Source organism: Giraffa tippelskirchi, chromosome 9 (assembly GCF_054371585.1).
Source record: "Giraffa tippelskirchi isolate mGirTip1 chromosome 9, T2T-mGirTip1v1.2.pri, whole genome shotgun sequence".
Taxonomy (NCBI): Eukaryota; Metazoa; Chordata; class Mammalia; order Artiodactyla; family Giraffidae; genus Giraffa; species Giraffa tippelskirchi.
The window spans coordinates 107,393,918-107,419,462 of NC_137283.1; the positions used below are offsets into that span (position 1 = coordinate 107,393,918).

General features: G+C 38.2%; 1 protein-coding gene across 4 annotated transcripts in view; it reads right to left on the bottom strand.

The window, feature by feature from the left end:
* The window catches only part of FIG4 (FIG4 phosphoinositide 5-phosphatase), a 165,743-nt gene that overhangs the window by 27,846 nt on the left and 112,352 nt on the right, over nucleotides 1-25,545 (bottom strand). For all 4 annotated transcript variants that reach the window (XR_014064459.1, XM_081526720.1, XM_081526721.1 and 1 more), the window contains 2 exons: nucleotides 24,504-24,586; nucleotides 22,380-22,466 (listed from right to left, as the gene is read on the bottom strand). Coding sequence is in view for 3 of the 4 variants with exons in the window: in XM_081526720.1 (XP_081382846.1) it covers nucleotides 22,380-22,466; nucleotides 24,504-24,586 (170 nt within the window). In the remaining variant the exon portion in view is untranslated. The remainder of the gene's footprint in view (nucleotides 1-22,379; nucleotides 22,467-24,503; nucleotides 24,587-25,545) is intronic.

Here is a 25,545-nt window from a genome sequence, read left to right on the forward strand (position 1 = left end):
AAGCTCTGGTGAGATCTGGCCCCTATCTAGGCCTTACTCCATCCCAAAGCACAGCCCTCTGTGCTTCTCACTTGACTTTGTTTGCTTCTGTTTTTTATGCAATATTTTTGCTGTATTTTAACCTATATGCTTTTAAAAAACTGAAGAATAGTTGGTTTACAGTGTTAGTTTCTGGTGTACAGCAAAATGATTCAGTTTACACACACACACGCACACATTTTTTTCAGATTCTTTTCCAGATTCTTTTCCATTATAGTTTATTACAAGACACTGAATATATAGTTTCCTGTGCCATACAGTAGGACCTTATTTATTTTATATATAATAGTTGTTGTTTAGTCGCTAAGTTGTGTCTTACTCTTTTGCGACCCCCATGGACTGCAGCCCGCCAGGTTCCTCCTGTCCATGGGATTTCCCAGGCAAGAATACTGGAACGGGTTGCCATTTCCTTCTCCAGGGGATCTTCCCTACCCAAGGGTCGAACCCACGTCTCCTGCATTGGCAGGCAGATTCCTTAACACTGAGCCAGTTGGGAAGCCCTATATATAACTGTGTGTACCGGTTAATCCCAAACTCCTAATTTATTCCCCCTCCCCACTTTCCCCTGTGGTAACTGTAAGTTTGTTTTCTATATTTCTATTTTGTAAATAATTTCATTTGTATCATTTCTTTAGATTCCACATATAAGTGATCTATGATATGTCTTTCTTTGACTTATTTAATATGATAATCTCTAGGTCTGTCCATGTTGCTGCAAATAGCATTATTTCATTCTTTTTTATGTCTGAGTAGCAGTCCATTGTATATATGTACCACATCTTTATTTATTCATCTGTTGATGGACATTTGGCTGCTTCCATGTCTTGGTTACTGTAAATAGTGCTGCAGTGAACACTGGGGTGCATTATCTTTTCGAAGTGTGGTTTTCTCCAGATATATGCCCAGGAGTGGGGCTGCTGGATTGTATGGCAACTCTCAGTGTTTTAAGGAACCTCCATACTGGCTGCACCAAATTACATTCCCACCAACAGTACAGGAGGGTTCCCTTTTCTCCACACCCTCTCCAGCATTTATAATTTGTAGACTTTTTGATGATAGCCACTCTGACTGGTGTGAGGTGATAACTCAATGTAGTTTTGATTTGCATGTCTCTAATAATTACTGATGCTGAGTACCTTTCCATGTGCCCACTGGCCATCTGTATGCCAAGCTTGTTCCTGCTCTGGTCTTCCATACGTGTTCTCTCCGCTTTGAACACTCTTCCCTAGTCTTCTCAGGACAGATGCCTCCCCTGCATTTAGGTCTCAGTTCAAACCTCAATTCCTCAAAAAGACTTTCCCTCAAAGCCTAATCTAAAATGGCTCTTGACCCTTCCCTGCCCCAACCACTCTCTCCCATCATTCTGGATTGTATCCCGCAAGGCACGTATCCTAATATGAAATTGTTTTGTTTATTAGTTCAGAACTTGTCTGCCTACCCTAGAACATTAGTGCCTTGAGAGACCCTGTCAGTCTTGTTCTTTACTGTATCTTCAGTGTCTAGAAGAGTAACATATAAGTGCTCAATAAATCTGATGAATAAATTAATCATGTACTCTCTAATAATCCCAGCCAGAAGATGTCTGACGGCTGTGATAATAATTACAGAATCCTAGAGATGACCTTCCTTCCAAATAATCTTATCTAAACTCAGATTACGTGAAAAAATTCTCCACCACACTGCTGGTAGAAGGTTATCCAGCATCTATTTGAGGACCTTCAGTGATAGAATTTGTGACTTTTAATAATGGAATGTTTACATGTCATTGTTGATAGCTCTAATTGCTGGAAAGATTTTCTGTTCAGTGACCCTAAATCTTCCTCCCTATATATTCTACTTATTGATCCCAAAACAACTTGAAAAAGCCCTGCTTCACCTGACAGTAATTCAAATATTACTTGAGGGAATGATCACATGATTTTGAGCTCTGAGATAAATTCTCCCAGCTATCTCAACACTTCATGTGACATGAAAAATTAACTAGCCCTGCACATGAGAAAAGCCTGCAAATGTTTAGCAGCTTGGTTTAAATAAATAAAGCCTTTCTAAGCATCTTATCTGAAAAATAAAACCTAAGCATGCCTGTGGGTATTCAGAGAACATGGTCTCGTTTCTCATGGCTGTCTTTCTGTTCTCTTAACAGCCTATTTCTCTGCATCACACTCTTTCTGATACTGAGGGAACTACAACAATCACAGATAGGCCCATGAGCATCTTCCCTGAGACAAAGACTTATCTTCTGCAGAAGATACTTGTGAGGATATGTCCTCACTTCTGAATATAGTTTATATTTCAGTAAGATGAGAGAGAACTTTCATGATGTAACTGTTGGCTAATGAGCTTTGTGGCAAGTGCTCTTTGCCGAAGGCAGTAAATAATTTATTCTATGAGTGAAAACAGTTTGGATCTTACACCCCTTGGGGCTATCAGTGTGTGTAGTATAGGAGGAAGAACATCTGTTGTGATTAAATGGGCAACATTCTAGTGCATATTTGTATCCTTCCAGTGACTTCCACAATAGAGTAAGCACTCTATATATTTTAAGAACTTTACTGGAGGGACTGCGCTGGTTGTTTATTGGTAAAGAATCTGCCTTCCAATGTAGGGCACTCAGGTTCCAGCCCTGGTTGGGGAACTGAGATCCCATATGCTGAGCAGCAACTGAGCCCATGGGCTGCAACTACTGAGCCAGTGCCACAAGTACAGAATCTGTGCTCCTCCTGCCTCCTGCATGAAGCACCCATGAGCTGAAACTAAGACTTGACACAGCCAAATAAATAATAAAATTTTTTACTGGAGTATAGTTGATTTACAATGTTGTGTTAGTTTCAGGTGTATAGCAAAGTGATTCAGTTATACAAATATATACGTGCATTCTTTTACAGATTGTTTTCTTACATATGTTATCACAGAATATTGGAGGCTCCCTGTGTTCTACATAGGTTCTTGCTGGTTATCTATCTTATACATAGTAGTGAGTGTATGTTAATCCCAAGCTCCTGAATTATCCCTCCCCTTTGGTAACGATAAGTTTGTTTTTGGTATCTGTGTTGTAAATAAGTTCATTTGCTTCTTGTTTTAAAAAGTGAGATTCCACATATGAGTGATACCATATATTTGTCTTTCTCTGTCAGACTTAGTTCATGTATGACAGTCTCTAGGTTCATCTGTGTTCTGCAAATGGCATTATTTCTTTCCTGTTTGTGGCTGAGTACTACGCCACTGTGTATGTATACGCACCACACCTCCTTTATCTGCTCCTCCCTCGATGGACACTTAGTTCGCTCCCCCGTCTTGGCTGTTGTGAATGGTGCTGCTCTGAACATTGGGTGCAGCTATCTTTTCAAATCATGGTTTTCTCTGGATATATGCCCAGGAGTGGACTGCTGGATCATATGGCAGTACTATGTTTAGTTTTTTAAGGAACCTCCATGCTGGTTCTCCATAGTGATTGTACCAATTTACATTCCCACCAACAGGGTAGAAGGGTTCCCTTTTCTCCACACCCTCTCCAATACCTACTGCTTATAGACCTTATGATGATGGCCATTCTGACTGGTGTGAGGCGATACCTCACTGTAGTTTTCATTTGCATTTCTCTGACAATTAGTGATGTTGAACATCTTTTCATGTGCTTTTTGGACAGCTATATGTCTTCTTAGGAGAACTGTCTATTTAGATCTGCCCATTTTTTTGATTGGGTTGGTTGTTTTTGATAGAGAGCTGCATGAGCTGATGTATATTTTGGAGAATAATTCCTTGCCAGTTGCTTTGTTTGCAAATATTTTCTCCCATTTTGAGGGCTGTCCTTTTGTTTATGGTTTCCTTTGCTGTAGAGAAGATTTTAAGTTTAATTAGGTCCCACATTTGTTTGTTTTTATTTTCATTACTCTAGGAAGTGGGTCAAAGGAGATATTGCTGTGATTTATGTCAAAGTTTTCAGCCTATGTTTTCCTCTAGGAGATTTATAGTGTCCAACGTTATATCTAGGTCTTTGATCCATTTTGAGTTTATTTTTGTGTATGGTGTTAGGGAATTTTCTAGTTTCATTCTTTTACATGTAGCTCTCCAGTTTTCCCAGAACCACTTATTGAAGAGACTATCTTTCCTCCATTGTATATTCTTGCCTCCTGTGTCACAGATTAATTGGCCAGAGGTGTGTGTGGGTTTATTTCCAGGCTTTCTACCCTGTTTCATTGATCTATATTTCTGTTTTTGTGCCAGTATCATAACTAGCTTTGTAATACAGTCTGCAGTAAGGGAGCCTGATTCCTCCAGCCCTATTTTTATCAGGATTGCTTTCAACTATTGGGGGTCTTTTGTGCTTCTACACAAATTTAAAAAACTTTTTGTTCTAGTTCTGTGAAAAAAGCCATTGAATGAAGGAGTGAGTGAGTGAATAAAGAAACCAATGAATCAGAAGGCATCAGAACCAGTGCTCTAGTCCAAGCCCTCATGTTACAGAGGGAGCAGGGTCCTGACAGGGAAGGACCCATTCCTCAACAGTGCCAGATGTGGGACCAGGCCCCAGGGCTCCTGATTCTCAGGCTTAGCATTCTCTCCACTGGTTCACACTGCCTGTCTTACTGGGCACCTGTGAACATTTCCAGTTAACTGAGTAAGTACAAAAGGATTTATTTGTTTTGTTTTTAATAACTAAGTCATTGTGCGTAACTTCCTTATATTCATGTCCCCCAACTGGTTATTTTACACCAATCACAGTAAGCCCATGGACCCTGGCAGTGACAAGTTTAGGGACTGCCATGTGACACATGCTGGCCATCAAGGCATGAGAAAAAGTCCACTAGGCAGATTCTGACTCCTTGTTCCTGAGGAGGAGTCATAGGGAAAATGTCCCTCTCCTCCCTCATACACTACTTTGTCTGACTCATACTTGGACCTGCTGCAGCCATCTTGCTGCCAGTCTGAAGATGGGAGAGCAGAAAGATGGAAAGAATCTGGGTGCTTCCACATCAGCAGCTCTGGAGGCTACCCCATCTGTAATCTTTCAGTGAAACAGAAAGATAAATTATCTTATTTAAACCAAGTAAGTTAGATATTCTGTTATTCAGAGCTGAAAGTATCCTAAGAGGTTCAAACAATTTGACAGTTTCCCATTAAAGGTTTCTATATGCTTCCTTAATTTCTTAAACAACAAAAAACTACAGAAAAATGAATATTTCTTCAAATAGTCAGGAATATCATTCAGCTGGCAAGGCTATAATGTAGTGTTGCCTTGGTGCTGCATACTGATATAAATTCTATGTCTTTTTAATCTATCTTATGCCTTTTTAGTCTCAAGACCCCTTTATATTCTTAAAAACATTATTGAGGACCTCCACTAAGCGTTGATTTATTGGGCTATATTTATTATTACTGTAGGAGAAATTTTAAATTTCTATTACTTCATTTAAAAATAATAAGAAACCTAACAAATACTATTTTCCAAAATAAAACAAAATTTAAAAGGAAGCAGTGCTTTACATGTTAGGAAATCTCTTCAATGTTTGGTATTGTTGTTCAGTCACTCAGTCATGTCTGACTTTTTGTGACCCCATGGACTGCAACACGCCAGGCTTCCCTGTCTCTCACTATTTCCTGGAGCTTGCTCAAACTCACGTTCATTGAATCGGCAATGCCATCCAACCATCTCATCCTCTGTTGTCCCCTTCTCCTGCCTTCAATCTTTCCCGGCATTAGGATCTTTTCTAATGAGTTGGCTCTTGGCATCAGGTGGCCAAAGTATTGGAGCTTCAGCTTCAGCATCACTCTTTCCAATGAATATTTAGGGTTGATTTCCTTTAGGATTGACTGGTTTGATTTCCTTGCTGTTCAAGGGACTCTCAAGAGTCTCCTCCAGCACTACAGTTGGGCATCAATTCTTCAATGCTCAGCCTTTTTTATTGTCCAGCTCTCACATCCATACACGACTACTGGAAAAACCATAGCTTTGACTATACAGACCTTTGTAGGCAAAGTAATGTCTCTGCTTTTTAATATGTTGTCTAGGTTTGTCAATGGTTTTCTTCCAAGGAGCAAGTATCTTTTAATTTAATGTTTGGTATAACAAGACAATTGAATTCTCACATCTGCTTCTAGCTGAATTGGTCATAATACATTGTTTTGGTTGAAATGTACATATGAGGAACATCTGAACTCAATGTAATTGGAAAAGAAGTGTTTTAACAGTCCTTCCAGATAACTGAGGATATTTTTCTTTGATACTGCACCAAAACTTGACAAGTTTCTTAAAGGTTAGTTGCAATCTAGAATCTGAAATCATATCAATGATCTTTTCACATACTTTAATCTTAACACATTATTGATCAGGGGATTTTTGCAGAAACTAATGCCTGTAGCCAGTGATTTGTTATATAGATAATAATGAAACACCCGTGTTTGAGTAAATATCAACAACTTTTTTTGCACTTAATGTAGTTATTTGAAACTCTGTACATGTCTTACTAAAGCATTCTAATATTTCTTTAGAGTGTGACAGGCAGTATAGCAGGCACTTCTGTGCAGGAGAATAGAACATCTTTTACAAATATACTGTGTTTCACTGCACTTTTCCCTGGCAGAACAGACCCTACACTTTCTGGCAGCATTTTGCTCTTTTAGTCCTGTGAGTACTATTTCCTCTAGGATATGTTCATTTATTTCATCTGGTAGTTGACAAGGTAGGTCTTTGTCAGGAGCTTTTTTAGAAATGCCACAAGAAGGACCAGGTGTGGGACTACAGTCACCAGAATGGTCAGTTACCCATTCTCTAGCTACTGCTAACAAAAACTGTCATTTTATTCTGTGCACTAAGGCTACTGTAAATTTTAAATGCACTGAATAAACCACAATTACTCAAACAGAAACCCACTTTTTTATACTATTTTTTAGTTTTCCAGAGGATAGTGTAGTTTGCCAGGTATCGATCAATCAACTTCTTTCATATATTTATTAAACCCTAATATACAAGTGGGCTTAGTTATGTGATGGCCAGTCCTCCTGTCTTCCGTACTTATAGATGCTATGGAGGCGTCATGAATAGTTGTCACCATGCAGACTAGCCTCTTGTCTTTCCGTATAAGAACAATCACTTCTACCTTCTGTAAGAATGTCACTTCTCTTCTCTAGATTTTTAGATTTCCCCTTCAATTGGTTTGTAGAAACATGATTCTCTCTTATAGTCCCACAAACTCTGGTTTTAGTTTTCAACAATATTTCAGATGGACACACTATTGTAATATAATAACTGTCTTGGTAAATATAGTGCCAAGAACCAAGATAAGGTTGTAGGACCAATGATACTGTTTCCTGCAGTTTCTTTCTTACACCTGTGTGAATCTCAAGGTTGCATATATATCCAGTTTTCACTTTCACTCACCTTCCTGACGAAAATTCCATGTTTTTTAAGTTTTCTGGGATTATAGGTTTTTGATCCTCTCTACTTTACTTTATCATTGCCTCATCAAGTGATAGCTCTTGTTTGGGTATATATATTTATCGATTGAAATTTTGGTAGAAAATAATCCAAAAGAGGTTTGACTGTTGAAATTCTGTCTCCAGGAAGTGGAGTTTCTGAGTTACCATTAAAGTAAAAAAAAATGTCATTATTTGTTCAAACCTTCTCATCATAAATCTTTCAAATATCAAATAAGGAATCAGTCGACCAATATTCTTTCCAGGGTGGCTTTTTTTGTCCCAAGAAACTTTTTCATGTCACCATTGGTTATATCAGTCCATTTTAAAGCCTTATACTTTTTATATGGTTTTTCATTCTGTTGGTGATACAAATTTGTTTGAGAAGCAACCGACTAGAAAAAGTCATTACCAAAAATTAACTCTGGTATTTTACTAACACTTTGTTGGTTATTACATTCAATAGTTACTTTACACTGACACAGCTATAAAGTTTTCTAATTTTCATGAAATGTTCTTTTCAATCCACTCTTTTGTAGAACCAAGGGAGCATTCTCCAGCACTGTGTGTTTCATTTTCACTTTCCGTATCAGAATCAATCACTAAGGTTTTTGTCTTTTTATTGGTTTAGTATTCACAGTCGTTATAAGAACTATATTCTGAGGAACTATCATCTTCTAAGACACTAGTATATATGTCACTCGGACAACCAAAGAAAGTATCTGCATAAAATTCACTGAAAAATTCTTCACTCAAAATTTCACAATGCATCATTTTTGAAAATTTTATGGTTAAAAAACTTGCATTTATAATATAAACGACGTTGGAATAAAAACCTAATGGAGGACATGGGTAAACCTATGGCTGATGCACGTTGATGCTTGGTAGAAACCAACACAACACTGTAAAGCAACTATCCTTCACTTAAAAATAAATGAAAAACCTAATGGAGCAAAATGTGAACAATGACAATCATAAGCTGTATAATGAACTCTTGATTAATTTTAAGCTTTAACAACTTTGCATGGTGATACAGTTAATAATATATCACTCTCTAAAAATGTATTGATACACCTCTGTCAGTAACATTTGGGTAACAAAAGATGTATTAATATGTCTCTGGTCAATAATGTGTAGAATCCATTGGTCCAGCTTATACTTGGAATGAGTTTTCTTATCTATGGATGATGTTTTTTTAAAAGCATGGTCATTTCAATAATACTGACTCACTGAGTTATGAAGATCCTCCAAGTGGTAAGACATTTCATTATACAATATCAAAAAAAAAATTTCACATTGGTTAAAATCTCACCAGAAAAATCTTTGAAGTATTGCTCATGATGGTGGATACAGGTTTTCCAAAACTCTGATTTTGGCTTGAAATATCTAACAAACATTATCACTGGTAACAAATACTTTCAATTGTTTTTCTTGAAGTGACAGGCTTACTCTATTCATTTTTGAAAACCCAGGGAGGCCTGGCGTGCTGTGATTCATGGGGTCACAAAGAGTCGGACATGACTGAGCAACTGAACTATAACTATACAACTATATCTGCCAAATACTCAAGTCTAAAGACCATAGTTTGTCTCTCAGTCATTATTTTAATTAGTGTTCCATGAAAAAACAATGGGTTCAGCTCTCATATGTGCTTTTCCTTGAGACAGTCTCCATATTTTGATATACAACAGAATTCTTTTACGTGCATCTCCCATTTTGCCACAAATTATAGTAAAAAGACATGCATTCAAGGGTTGATACTTAAGTAATTCCTTGATGAAGCACTAAAAATTAAGTGGAACTAGCCTACCTGTCTCTTACTCTTTCTCCCATCCCTCTCTTTGACACACACACACACACACACACACACACACACACACCACCACCACCACCACCCCACCCCCCGACCCTTCCCTCATGGCCCCTCCAATCCTGAAGGTCTGGCTGGGGATAAAAGTACATTCATTTTAGGAGCCAGGCCAGAGAAGGAATTGACTCAGTGGGGGCTGGAGGACTCCCTAGGAGTTTGCAGACCACATTTGAGCCTCACTGCTGTAGGCTTTTTATAACTTTCTTTGGTTTCGAGGTGCTAGTTGTCCCTATTTGTTACTGTCCATGCTGCCTGTGGGAGGCTCCTCCACTTTTAGATGCACCCAATAGGAGCATGGGTTGGAGAAATTCCAGCTGCCTGGTCAGGATTTCATGTCTTTGGACTTTGGGTTTAAGTCTCAAAGAAATGAAGCTGAATTCCAGATTCATCATTTAAGAGTTCTATAACTAAATGAACTGCAGATCTTCTGCAGGCCTTGTTTTCTTAAAAAATCAGAGGACCGAGTCCAGTGATCTCTAAATATCTTCTAGGCCCCAAACGTTATGGTCCTAATATGCTAAACGCATGTGTGCACAAATGGAACATTCTGAGTATGCTGTCTTGCACCTTTCCTCACAACTCTGACTGTATTTTTGAATCTCTAGAAGTCATTACAGACAGGTTTTGGGAGGAAAGACGTGTGCAAAGAGTTCAGATGAAATCAGCTGATTTTCTCATGATGAGACTATTGGGAAATATCCAAGATTCCATATGTAAAAACAGAAATTAAATGCTAAAATGAAACAATAAACTAGTAAAAAATAAACTCAATTTAACTGTATCATCTACATGATATATAAAACCAGTAACTGATTTCATTACAGCATGAGAAAATCCAATTAAAAGTTAAAACCTACTGTGTTAAAACCATTCAAACCAAGTAAAAGCAAAATCTTTGGGCAAGTAAGAGTAATAATGAGTAGAAGAGAGTGTAAAGGATGAAGTTATTGGTTTCAGAAGCTTCAAATATTATTTTATTTAGAGTTCCCAAAAAGGTACCTAAAGTTAATATTTTTGCTCTTTTTCTATCTACTAAATATCTACTGATGTTTCTGAGATGATCAGAATTTTTTTCCCTAGCTCTGTTCTATTACTCAAAGTAAATGTATCTGAACATACTAACCTCTATTTAGTCAATTTACTTCCCTATTTTCCAACCACATGATAAAGGAACTACCAATTTAGCTATTCATCTTTTGAAATAAGTCTAAGAGTTTTATATTTAAAGAGGTATTACTTTGATGTACAATGCTTAAAAAGCACTAATTGACTTATTTTGACATTAAGTAATGAACTTCTAACACAATTATAAATAGTAAAACAAAATGGTTAAGAAAGTCAAGATAGTCTCAAGGCCTCTTTTTTCTGCATGAGTAACAGGATATATTTTATTCAGGTATTTTGGGACTTAATTAGCGTTTTGGTGACATCACATATACAGAAAAGAAACTGTGACCCTTTACTAAACGGACGTAAACCATCTTATACAGAGTGTTTTTGCAAGCAAATGGAAAGTGGGTTTGCGAGGGAAGATTTTTTTTTCAATGTAAAAAGTTTCCTTCTTTGAAACTGAGGTCAAACTGCCATAATTTTTTTTTAAATTGTAAGATTCTAAGAGTAAGTTAAATATAAAAACAAGGCAAAACTTTCAGAGTTTCACGTATTTGGAAACAACAGGCAAATGGAAATCAAGAAATCATGACTCAACTCTAGGCATGTTGATCAAGGGATTCTTTTGAATAGCTTCAGCAATCTGAACTGAAAATAAGAAAATCATGGATCAAGATGGCAACGTAAGTTGTCCCCAATGCCATCCCCCTTACAAGATTGGTACTTAAACAAGTTACTTAAACATAAATAGGTACTTAAACAAGTTACTATTGTGAAAATCCCAGAACCCAGAGGGTGAGGTGGGAGCACCCCCCTGGACCCATAGAGAGCAAGAAGGAAAGCATTACAAAGGTAAGAAGAATGTCTGTACTCCAAATGCATTGCCCATTCTCTGGATAGTTACAGAGCCACATGAGATGGCCCCTGGGCCTGTAGCTTTTTGGGGGGGGTGGGGGAAGGGGGAGAAAATCCAGCTCCCCTAGCACTGTAGGGTGCTTCCCAGAAGGTCCACTTGGGTCTCCCCTCACAGGGATCACTGGGGAAATCTGTGGGGCTTGACCATGGAGACTCAGACATGGAGAAGGAGGGCCAGGTTTATAGTAACCATCACTCAGATATTGGCAGAACACATTCCTCCTTGCAGCTACAACTGATCAGAGATTGCAGCTAGAGGCTCTTTCCATCTGCACAGCTGTGCTGGTAGCCCTGTCTGGCCAGGGATCTCGGTGGGCAGTGGAAAACAAAGGATGCTAATTTAACATTGCAAAAACCTATGAATGTGTAAATCTCACTGGTAATAGTAAATACATAGTCAAAGTCAGATTCTCTAACATTGTGTTGGTGGTGCATAATTTGCATACAACTCTACTCTAAATGTTAAAAATTAAAAACAACCACAATTAGAATAATTTGTTATTGGGCATAGTAAGTCCCCTACAAACCTTCAAGTTGCAAACTTTCAAAGACGTGAATGTGCATTTACATGTTCAACCATGTAAGTTAGTTCACGTGTCTGGTGTACACTGCTGTGTGCATGTATCCTCTACAAGTAGTTGTGTTTTGTCTACTTTATTGTACAGTACTGTACAGAATACAGTAGTACACTATCTTTATTTCAAGCCCAGGATGTTCAGAAGCAAGTGTTAAAAGCAGTGGTGATGTAGCTGTTACTACTATACTCTTCAAGGTACTGTATTGTACTGTAAGATTAAAAATGTTTTCTTTTCTGTGTGTTTATGTATATATTGTGTGAAAAGTATTATAAACCTAGTACAGTACAATATAGCCTACTGTGTTACTTGGATATTCTAGGCTATCAGACTTATGAACAAATTGGACTTATGAATATGCTCTTGGAACAGAACTCGTTTGAATGTAGGGGACTTACTGTATATAATAAAAAGATGTAAATGGTATTATCAGTAACCTAAAACACAATGGATAGTGGAGTAGATATAAAAGTACAAAGTTTCTGTATGCTGCTGAAGTTATTATCACCTTAAAATAGAATATTATATTTTATGTAAGTTTCATGGAACCATAGGAAAAAAAAATCTGTAGTGGACACAAAAAAGACTGAGTAAAGGAGTCTGAGTATATTGGTATAAAAAGTCATCAAATCACAGAGGAAGATATCAGGAGAGAAAGCAAGGAACAAAAGATCTACAAAACAGAAAACTATGAACAAAATGGCAATAGTAAGTCCTTGCCTATGAATAATTTCTTTAAATGTAAATGGATTGAATTCTCCAGTCAGAAGACAGAGTGGGTGAATAAATTAAAGAAGAAGACCCAATGATATGCTGCCTGCAAGAAGCTCACTTGAGCTTTAAGGATGTACAAAAGACCCCAAACAGCCAAAGCAATCCAGAAAGAAGAATAAGACCGGAGGCGTCACACTTCCTGATTCCAAGCCATATTACTCAGCTGTGGTACTCCAAGTAGTATGGTACTGGCATAAAAACTGACACATAGGTTTATTTCTGAGCTCTCAGTTCTGTTCTATTGGCCTATGCATACATGGTTGAATAATATTTGACCAGGGAGCCAAGAATACTCAATGGAGAAAAAATAATCTCCTCAATAAATAATGCTGGGAAAACTGGATATTCACATCCAAAAAAAAGTGAAAATGGACCCTTTTCTTATGCCACAGACAAAATAAGAACTGGATTAAAGACTTAAATGTAGACCTGAAACCATCATTTTCTTAATAAAACACAGGAGACAAGATCCTTGATACTGGTCTTGTCAATTATTTTTTGGATAGGACACCAAAAGCACAAGCAACAAAAGCAAAAACAAATAGGGCTAAATCCAACTAAAAAGTTTCTGTAGGGTAAAAAGTGATCATGAAGAGGCAACCTATGGGCTGGAAGAAAATAATTGTAAACAAACAATGTATACGATAATGGGTTAACAGCCAAAATACATAGGAACTCAAGCCACTCAACAGAACAAAAACAAATAATCCAACTAAAATATGGGCAAAGAATGTAAATAGATGTTTTTCCAAAGAAGACACAAATGGCCAACAGGAACATGAAAAGGTTCACTGGTGAAATGAAAACCGAAACCATGATAGGCTCATCTCAGAGCTATTAGAATATTATCAAAAAGGAGAGATGACAAGTGCTGGCAATAACATGGAGAAAAGGGAACACTTGTTCATATTAGTGGGAACATGAACTGGTACAGCCACTATGGAAAACAATATAAAGATTCCCCTAATAATTAAAAATAGAACTACCATATGATTCAGCAATCACAATTCTGACCATTTATCTGAAGAAAACAAAAAACACTAACTCAAAAAGATATATGCACCCCACTGTTCATTGCAGCATTAGTTACAACAGTCAAGATGGGAAAGCAACCTAAGTGTCCATCAATGCATGAATGGATAAAGATGTGTTATATATACACACAAAGGAATATTATTCAGTTATATATAAAAAAGGAAGTCTTGCCTTATGTTAAATGGACGGAACTTGAGGGCAATTTGCTAAGTGAAGTAAGTCAGACAAATACCATATGATCTCACTAATATGTGGAATCTTAAACACCCCTGCCCCCCAAAAAACCCCAAACAGACTGGTGGCTGCCAGAGGCAGGGGCTGAGGGATAGGGGAAATGGATGAAGGTAGTCAAAGGTACGAACTCCTAGTTATAAAATAAATTCTGGAGATGTAATATACAGCATGGTGATTATAGTTAATAATACTGTTTTGTACATTTGAAAGTTGCTAAGATTAAATTTTTAAATGTTCTCACCACATACACACACACACACATATACAACTGTTACAATGTGAAGTGATGGTTGCATTAAGTAACCTTATTATGGTAATCATTTTGCAGTATATCCATACATCAAATGATTACATTGTATACCTTTAACTTACACATACTATATGTCAATTCTATCTTAATAAAGCTGAAAAAAATTTAAAAAGAAAATCATGATCCTATTTTAGCTGTCCTACTAACATATAAATTAATAAGAACATCAATGGTTTGTCAATTGAGACAATCATGAGAGAACTGCCAAGAACTCTGTGTTGTTACATCTAAAACTGAAAATATACTATAGTGAAATGAAAACTAACAAATATTTATCGTTTGTCTTGCTTCAATTTGTTAACCCTGACATTTTTTTTCCCATCACACTTAACTATTGCATGACATTCCTTAAAGAAGTTAAACTACTGAATATTACTCATTCATAATTTATTTAATGCTTACTGCATGCCTGGTCTGCTATGAACTGCAGACACAAAGGCAGGTAAGCCTTACCCTCAAGTAACTTTTAACAGTTTTTTTTTTTTTAATTAATTTCAGATTAAAAACACCACAGCTTTTTTTTTAATTCAAGGACTTTCTGTTCCCATTAAATTGGGAGGGATGACAGAAGGATGGTTATAAAAATGAATGGACCTTTAATTTTGAAAACATAATGCAATACCACATAATATGGTAGTATTTCTTTCTTCATAAACCATAAGAAAAATAATATTAAAATGCTAAACACAATTACTGATCCAACATTAAGACTATTGATGCCTATTGGTGGATTTTAAACACAATTAGGACTTAATGGGATTTGTAGTTTATTTTTGAAATCATGTGTAAAAGCCCCAAGGGGTTCTGAGTCACACATAAGATGACAGATCTATATTTAAATATAAAATTGAAATGCTTTTTTCTTGTATTGGAACCAAAATTTTATCTTAGTACGAAAGACTTCTTGCAGAAGCTCAGAGAAGACAAGGGCAACGAATACATCATACCTGGGCCCACATCGCCATCGTGCAAAAGGAAAGGCTGTTCAGGAAGGCACGGTGACATAGCACAAGGCTCAGGAACCACTCCATCTGCCCAAAACCATCCCACTCACCTTCCATCCACAGAATTGATGATAATTTGGTAAACTAACAAAAGGTTAAACAGTTACAAAATGTGATTCTTGTATGCAGAGCTAAGAAAACCAATGAGTAATACTCTTCACGTGACCATATCGGATATGCAGATCTGTTCCCTCAGGATTGACCTGCTTGTTCATGTGAAAAAATAAGTATTTTAAGGGCTAAAAATACATTTAAACCCCTAAATTCTTCATTTCTATCAGTAATTGAAGGATCCCCGCCTCCTTTAATAGGACCATGAATCTCCAAAACATTTAAAAAGCACCTATAATATTCTATTTAACTTGGACCCCATCAAAGAAAAATACAAAATTTAACTTACTTTCTTTTAAAATCAAGAGCAGAAAACAAAAACAAAAACAACCCTCACAAAATCACTGAATCTCTGTAAAACCTCTTGCTGTTGTTCAGTTGTTCAGTCATGTCGACTCTTTTCAACCCCAAGGGCTGCAGCATGCCAGTCTTCCCTGTCCCTCACCATTCCCCGGAGCTCCAGACAAATCACAGGATCCTATCATAGTCCCAAACTTACATTTGTATTTGCAATTCTGGTGACCAGATCTAGTCAACATAGCTAGAACACTCCCGCCTCTAACACATTCCTCACTCCTAATTAGTTACCAAATTGTACCATGTCTTACAGAATCTACCTTTACAAAATAAATCCCTTTATTTCAGCAGCCAAAAGCAGACTCCAATCACTTTCTTGCCCTGAAGTTTCTAGTAGATGTGCTGTTTACCTCTTGGCCTCCAATCCATTCTGCATGCTATTTCCACAGTAACTTTTATCACTTCCCTTATTAAAACAGGCTTCTAGGACAAGGGTCACTGTCTCTCACTTAGCATCCCTTCTGATCTTATTCCTGTCGGTCTGTGTCTCTGGCCTCCTTGCTGAAAATCCCCTTGCATTAGACACTGAATTCTGTATGGGTCTTCAAAAGTGGTGTGTGGTCTTGAACCTTTGCTCTTTCTGCATTCTTCAACCAGCTAACTCCATTTTCCCTTAAAATTTAGCCTGAGGGTGAAACCTGCCCAGGAATCTGTCTGATTTGGATTCTTCTTTGCACTCCTACAGCTTCCTCTTCACACCACCTCCCACCACCTGGAATTTCCTGACACCAGGGAAACCCTCAGAAGCAAAGACTATTTCTATCTCTCACTCAACTATGTATTAATGTACATATACCTAACCTGGCATATAGTGAACAGTCAATAAATACCTGTCCTTTAGTGCCTATAATGCCTTACTGTATTACAAAAGTATGCCTTGGGCTTCCCAGGTGGCACAGTGGTAAAGAATCTGCCTAACAATGAAGGAGACTGCAGGTTTGGTCCCTGGATCAGGAGGATCCTCTGGAGGGAGGAAAAGGCAACTCAGTCCAGTATTCTTTCCTGGGAAATTCCATGGATAGGGGGAGCCTGGCAGGCTACAGTCCATGGGGTCGCAGAGTCAGACACAACAGAGCACACACACAAGTATATCTTACCTTAAAGAATCACTAGCTAGGTTCTTGGAAAAAAAACCTATATTGGCGGGGTGGAGACTCAAGTCCTTACGTGAACGTGCAGAATTTCCATAAATGGTATGCTTTGTAGTCACCAAAATAGCCAATATACTAAATTTTTAAAATATCAAAGTTATTTTAGCTACATTAAATTAATTACACAATTACCAACAATTAAATTTCCATTTATTACTCCTTATATGCTAGAAACCTTTCAGGATAGCCTTCTCTGAAAGGTTCAAAAAATTCACCCTGTTCCATTAAATTTTCTTGTTTAACATAGCATGCAGGTGCTATAATAGATAATATTCAGAATGCAGGTACTATTATAGATAATGTTCAAAGAGGCATTCGCTTTTCTGTCTTTCCTTTATACATCTAATAGCTCTTCATTTTGACTTTCAGCTGGAGCTTCCTGCTACCTCCTTCCTTTGCATGGTCATCCCAGTGCTCAACTCCTTGTAAGTAATGAGAGTGTATTTTCCAAAGCCTGCATTTACTTTACCCACTTTGGATACACCACAGAAACCTCTTACACGTCTTTCTGATCCTTTTTCTTCCTGACCTCTCTCTTATCTATTCCAAACAGAAATTATTCACATATTTTCATTCAAACAACAAACATTCATTAAGTGCCTGGATAATGGGAACAGAGTTAAGATTTTTAATTCATTTGGTCTCAGAAAAGGTGCATTCATATAAACTCAATCTGTGACTGTTATCCACAGTGAGAAATGCATTTTGCATGGCAGATTGGTACACAATGCTATATTTATGTATAGAGATAAAATTTCATGAAACAAGACCTAACCCCTGTGCCACGCACTAGAGCCTTCTACCGGACTCAGTTCAGTTTCGTTTCTTTTCATTTTGTTGTGTGGAGGCCACTAAATTAATTTCATGGCCCACTAATGAGTCTAGAATTACAATCTGAAAAGCACTATCCTAAAACACAGGAAAGAAATTTGTGTTTTGGAGAGATTACTGTATTCTAAAAACTAAACAGAGTTAAAAATACCTTGGAGGGGTTGGAGAGAGGGAGAAAGAGAGGAAGGTAAAATAAACAGGGGGTTAGGGGGAAGTAGAAAGAGATAATTAGAAAAGTATATATAAGGGTCAGAGAGAGTTAAAGAGAAAAGTAAAGGCCTGAGTCAAAGAGAAAGAAAGACTTCTGTGGTAATTTCTGGGGTGAGAGAAAAGGTCACAACCTAGTTTCCTTGGGCTGAGAAATTGTCACCATCATCTCCCTCCTGTGGAGCGTATTAGCTGCTAATCATTGATCACTGCTTCCCAACTGCTCTAATCCTTAAACCTTTAAAGACTGTACCCCTGGGTGTTTGGAAAAAATAACAAGAGTGACCCATTAAATACTTTTTCAGCCTGCAGCAGAGACAAGAGCATTATCTGCAGAGGACTAGATGAAATCATTGGTGGGGTGGGAACCCTGGAGTGACATGTATGTAGACACAGCATTGAAAATGATACCATGAAAAGTCAACAAAGTTGAGCTAAGCACAGCCTAGTGTCGTGCTCACCTCATGGGTGTGAAAACATGCCCTGACTCTGTGTAAGAGCATCCTCTGATGAGCGAGAGGATCCCCTCGCTGAAGCCCAAACCCAGGGGCATTCCCTCTAAGGTCAGCAAATGCTGTTTATTGTGAGATGTTCTTAGCAAATAAACTCAACCTATGGTCCTAATACAGTAAAACAGTTATTTAGCTCATCCTCCATTGGAAGGATCCTAAATTAGACAGTTTTTACCAAACTCTATGTATTACATTTTGAACCATTTCTTAGAGACAAATGTTTCAACAAGTGAGACATATACCTAGAAGAGGTGAGCCGTGGAATAACAGGCACTAATAATACACGTGTTCATGTTCTTCTTAACCTCCACTGATTGGCATGTGTTGCTTAGTTAAAAAGTGCTGAGACCTGGGAGTGTACAACGAGGGCAGGGCGGTCCTGCGTGAATGCAGTGCCCCTCCTGCCCGGACACAGCGGGTTCTTCCCCGCAGGCCTGTCTCACTCTGCATCTGGTCACAGGTACAAGTGGAAGCAGGACAGAGAGGAAAAAATGCTAAACCCTTGCTGTGCTTGCTTTTCCCCTCTATTAGAAGGCAGTAGGGAAACAAACAGGAGAGGGCAGAGGGTTTATGAGCAGGAAACAGAATAGGGGAAGAACTAACAAGTGATCAAGGGTGGATGAGGTGGGCTGTGAGAGATGCTCACTGCGCCCCACGCAAACTCGGATAGTAATGGGGGTGGGGTGGGGGGTGAGAGTCAGTACATTTCAACAGACATTTACTGAGCACTCAGTTTAGGTACAATTCAAGAGGCAGCAGGGGAACTTACAACTTAGGATGGCAATAACCCTAAACAGCAGTAACACTGTTCCCAGGACGTCTTAACCTCCATACCATGTTATGAATCAAGCAAAGTGTGCCTGCCCAGGAAGCAAGTCTACATTTGAGACAATATGCTCAGGACCAGGAAAAGAATAAAGGCATATTCTCTTTAAATATTAAAAAAAAAAAAAAAAAAAAAGTTCAAGCTCAACAGGGCAGAAACACTATGTTTGCATCTGGAGCTGCCTATAAACCAGATCATGTCAGAGGATCAAAATAAAGGCTGTTCACACTAATAACCCAGTATTTTTACCACTGTGATTATAAAAGCAGTTGGTAACACTAGGCATTTACAGCTTAGTGAAGGACAGCCAGCTCATCTGGGTTTGAATATCAGTTGCTGTTCGACCTTGGGCAAGTTATATAACTTCTCTGTGCGGTTTCCCCATCTGTAAAATGAAGTCAATAGTTAAGACCTACTTCCTAGAGTTACTGTGAGAATTGAGCTGATACAGGTTGAGGTACATAGAACAGTACCCATCACACACTGCCCAGGAAGTGTTGCCTGATGTCATTTTTCCCTCATCACCACCCACACACTGAGGGAGTGGCATGAGTCAAAGGGAGGGTCACGCTCAAAGAGGATATAACTGAGTGTTTGGGCTGACAGTGCAGACACAGACCAGTTTGGGGGTTAAGATCCGCTCCTAAGAAATGTCCTGCAAGAGCATGGGTGACCATGTCCAGCTCCTCCATCCAGTTTTCCATACCTCTGCTTCAGGAGCTCCTGGTCCACTGGCTCCTTGCCAGTTGTTCACTGTCGATATATTTTATATTGGTTGTTACATACCTCATTTAGAAAAGGAGTACTGGTTTGCCTCATAATTTCAAGAAAAACTGATAAGATTATGAATTGTCCAGAGATCAGTAGACACAAATGTATATAAACTTAAAATAAACTTGCTATATTTTAAAATATACTAGAACCTGAATCATAACAAGATGAGAATTGGAGCATCTGACATAAATCTAATTTCTCTTGGTTTTGGCACAGCTTTAAAAATCTAAATTGAATAGCTGACATTTTAAGAACCTAGTTACAGAGTTTCAATTTAAAGCAAGTGCACATGCCACACACACACCAAAAAACAACACTCTTGAGCAGTTGCCATGACAACATAATACAAAGCCTACCAAGCTCTTTGTTATCCTGCTGAAGATGCTGTGCAAAGACACTCATGTTAGATTCTTTACTAATTAAGTGGAAAAGGTTAAAAAAATTTGAGATCCACATGGTTTTTTTAATCTGTGCTAAGACTCAGAAAAGCAAATACTAAATACTGTAAGAAAAAGAATTTAAAAGTAACTTATCAGCAAGACCAGTTACAGATCAAAGTAGACACAATGTTGAAGGAAATGGGACAATGTTTTCTTTTATTTTGTATGCTATATTCCCTTCAGTATCTGCTCCTCCTACATTGTGCCATACTATTTTAATGGAAGAATCAATTCAAATAATACAATTTGATAACAGAGTCTCTTATTTTACCAACACATTTAAACACTTTTCCTTCTCTGGCCACCTCTAATATCAGCTCATTTGGGAGCTCATACTTCCGTATGCTAACTAGATGTAAGAAAGAAAACCTGTTTCTAAGTTCATGAGCTCTTATGTTTTTAAAGAGAGAAAAAAAAAGAATAGTGACAGAGGAGAGAAAGAAAGGATAAATAGACCTTTTGGAGGCTGTGATAAAATAATCTTGGTTTTCCTTCCCCTTCTCTGATTAGCCATCTCTGTGACTCTTCTCAGTGTTAAACCCAGATCCCCTTATGACTCACCTGTATATCTTCTCAGTCTGTTATTCTCTTAAGTGGTGTCATCTTTGACCAATGTCTTCAGTTATCATCAATATGCATTCATAATCCCAGAGCCTCTTTTCTGAGTTCAGATCAGTTGATTCAACTGCCTCCTAAACATGGCCACTTTGGTTCCCACTTGAAAGGCAAATGGGGTTCTCCTACAGGGAGCGCTCTTTACCTTGATAAATGGCAGGTCCTAATAGGTATTAAGTACCTATTTGCTAAGTGAATGAATGAATGAATCAATCAATCAAACCTACTGCACAAACCAAAAAACCTAACGCCCATCCTTGGTAAGGCCTTTTTTCCATATCCAACTCCTCTCTATTTCACTTCCTAAACATTTCCTAGATTGATCCCATTTCCAAAATTCTCCCAGCCACTACTCTCTAAGCCACCAATCTTTGCCTGGATCACTATAGTAGCCTCTTAACAATCAGGAACACACAGATATAGTACAGACAGAAGTCAGGCAATCAGTATCAGTGGTTTATTAAACTAACTGATAAAGTTGGACTAAGAAAAGGGAAGAGAACATTTACTAAATGTCAACTCTATGCCAGACACTGATCTAGACGCATTACATATTCCACCTCACTTAATCACCACAGTGACCCATTTTCATAAAAGAAACTCAGCTGAGCACACGGCATCAGGGAGCCACTCCTAGTCACAACCTCTGCTTTGTTTGGTCCCAAAAAGCAGAGAACAATGATAAATACAAAGAAGAATGTGACGATGCTGATGATCACAATGTAATGAGAACATATTCAAGACATGGATCTAAGCACTTTGTATGCATTATCTCATTAAAAGTGTCACCACCCTCCCATGAAGCAGGAATTATCATATTTGCAGATAAAGAAACTGAACCACACAGGACTTAAAATTACTTGCTCAAGGTAAAAAACCCAAAAAGTGGCAGAGTGTTTATTTAAGAATTTACTAAACAAGTTAAAAGAACTGGTGAAGATACAGTGCTAGAAAAGACAAACCACTCCTGTCCTCAGGGGTCTTGTAGTGAACTTGAGGAGCGTGTCTCCAGGGTCAGATCTGTTTTTTCATCCCGGCCCTACCCACTGGAGGGAATCCCCCAGCAACTTCAATCCCATTTCTAAACGGCGCATTTCAAGCACAGGTCAGGCTGCCAGCCTCTTCCGCATCCCCACAGATACCCAGTTCTCCTCGAACAGGATACCAGGAGGAGATGCTTTAGTGCTTATACTAATTTGGTCACAATATTTCTCTTACAAAGTCTTAAAGGCATAAATACAAAGATTATTTTTACAAGGTCTAATCTAGTACTTACAATTTTATAACTCCATCTGGGCACCTGGAACAGAACTGCTGGCTGCTCTTGTCTTGTTTATGTTGACTCTGCCCCAGCTGCACAAATCTACAAATTATAATGTGTAAAAAAAGTAAGCTAAAGGAACTACCTGCCCCAAATTCAGTAGATCACACAAATTGTATAGGTGTTCGAATGACAGTAATATACTTCTATCAACATGGATATAAAAATGAAAGAAAATGCTTACTTTGTTGCATTCTGTTTATGCATTCTGTTTACTCAAACGTGATATAGAACCTGAGCCAAAATCATCTTCCTGAGGACAGGAAGATGATCGTAAGCCCTTTCGTATCTGAGGGTGACAGCAGCAGGAGCAGAGGGAAACAAGGGGGGGGGATGGTGCTTGCAGTGAGACAGATGACAAGGAAACGGCAGGATCAGGCTAGAGATCCATCTGTTGAAGCAAGGATGCTGCTAAGAACCCAGGACAAGGACTTGGTTCCTCAGGACCACAAGAATCCCCAGCAATACATCAGCCATTAGGGTACTTTCAACAGACACAGAGGGGACAGAGGAGACCACCTGCTGAGCATCACTGGCCCACCATCCCTCCTCAGAGAAGCCTCCAACAACACTAATCTGGATTTGCAGCTAAGGGCCAAAGCAGGCCCCAGGCCCGCTCAGCAAGGTGAGAGGATGCCTAGCAATGGGCCACTGACATTTCTCAAGTACACCCATCTGAGGTGTGGCCTGTGCTCCGTGCATCCATCTTACCCTCAGGGATGCAGCCTGTAGTTTTTATTAGGTTTTTTAAAGGTCAGGAAAAGTGCTTCAGAAACTACCAATTATTAAATCATTACAGTGCTATGAAAAACTTTTAAATTAGCTGGACAAGACTAGTCCAGCTTTCATCTTCAGCAAGTGAACATCACTGACATGTATACTTATGCTCTCTGCAGTAAGTAGAGTCATGTTGGTCACTAACTCCAGATAATTCATTCTTCCAGAGTCATGTTGGTCACTAACTCCAGATAATTCATTCTTCCAGATCATGTTGCTTACAGAGGTCTACTTCAACTACTATTAAGAGTTGAGTGACAGAGTGTGACAGCTGTTGTGAATGTACTGTGTGTCCAGGAGTGAGGAGGGTGTGGCTGAGTTCTGAATGACTCAGTTGACTTCCAGTGGGACAGTAATACATAGTCATACCAGTGCTTCTGCAGTTAAGAAATGCTATATATTTCTATATTTTACATATTCTACAGCAGATCTTACTAATTTGAAGTAGAGAGTGAAAAATAATCAGTTCAATGGATTCTGCAAAGCAAATACCCTCCTTAAAAAAGACCTGAAGACTAGTATTCATTTATATTACATTTTACGTAAGCCAAACTTACATAAGTGGGACCATGTTCATTTGAAATAATTAAGAATTCTTAATACATATATTAATACTAGGTTGAAAGGGTGTTTAAATGGGTGTTTAATCCACAAGTTTTTGAGGATTTGGGGGTGAGGAATTCTTTAGAGAATCTGATAACTATTAGTCTTCTCTGCAAACACACACAGACACATTTTTATAGAAATGATTTTATGGATACCTTTTGGTAGATCTCTACCTTTTAGCTAGATCTTCCTAATAAAAGTCTATAACACTCTGAATTGTTCCTTTACATCACTGCTTCCTTTTTCCTCCTCAGTCACCACTCTCACCAGCACCACATCCACCCCCCCCCACCCCAAGCTAAATTGAATACAAAGTCCTCAACTGTCAATATCCCAGGTTCATTTTGTAAGAAGGTATTTGATCTTGAGAATTTGTTAATGCAGGAATGCAGAAATGCACCTGAACTTCAGTTTGCAGTTTGTATTTGGGCAGTGAAATATACATGTAAGCATCATAATCTTTTATCATTCAGGGGCCCAACAGTCTCAGGCAGTAAGTAAGTAGGCTTTTTAACTCCAAATATAAGTTGTTTCAGAATGTGACCAAAATGCTTCTATTCCAAGTGGAATTCACTTCCTTCTGTATTGTTGACTACTTTCAATTTTTGACTACTTTCAATTTTTAACAGTTATATTAGGTGTAAGTTATTGTAATACATTTGCATTTGTCCTTAATTTCTCTTGAAAATACTTTACCTTAAATAAATGGAAAGATCTTCTTCTGAGAGGCCATCTGAGAGGTTGATTCCATACACCTCTTTCATAGGCTGGACTACATTCTGGGGTCAAAAAATAAGGGAATCAGGAAGAGTTCTTAGACATCTAGCATATTAATAATTTCCAAAAATGAAGAAAACGACCCTGTGAATTTTCCCATAAAAACCATCACAATGTTTCTTCAATGTATTCATTAAATTTCTCAGTTAATGATTTTTTTAAAATTTTATTTCATTTTCACTAAAATAGTTTATTTTATGATAAAAAACTATTTGGTAATTACTAACTGCTTTTGTATAATGTAAGAGTTGGCAAACATTTTCTGTGTAGAGTCAGGCAGTAAATACTTTAGTTTCTTCGGGTCACATCATCTCTGCCACAGTTGCATAATTCTGCTGTTACAGGGTGAAAGCAACCATAGATAACATATAAACAAATTGGTATGGCTGTAAATAGGTATGGCTGGTTGTAAATTAAACTACTTAGAAAAAATGGCAGCAAGCTGCTTTGGCCAATAGGCTGCATTTTGCCAATGCCTAGAATCACAGATTTAGTTCCTATATCATTACATTTTATTTGCCATGTCTACCTCAAATGACTTCTGGCTCTTTCTAGAAATCCAGTTCCCCTAAAGCTAAATTTGATTTTTCTGTTGTTCACTTGCCTTTTGTTTTCCCTCAATATACTCTCAATATCAAATTCAACAGGATGAACTTCCGACTGGGATTAGGCGGAGATTTTGAGGCCCAGGTGCAAACCCTGCATCCCCGTAATGTGCTAAGCAAGGGAACAAATGGACCTCGAGTGGATGGGTTGCTCAGAGGGACAGGATTCTCTTTAAGAATTCTGAAGTGACAAGAAATTTACTCTTACTGCTACTGCTAAGTCGCTTCAGTCGTGTCCGACTCTGTGCGACCCCATAGACGGCAGCCCACCAGACTCCGCCATCCCTGGGATTCTCCAGGCAAGAACACTGGAGTGGGTTGCCATTTCCTTCTCCAGTGCATGAAAGGGAAAAGTG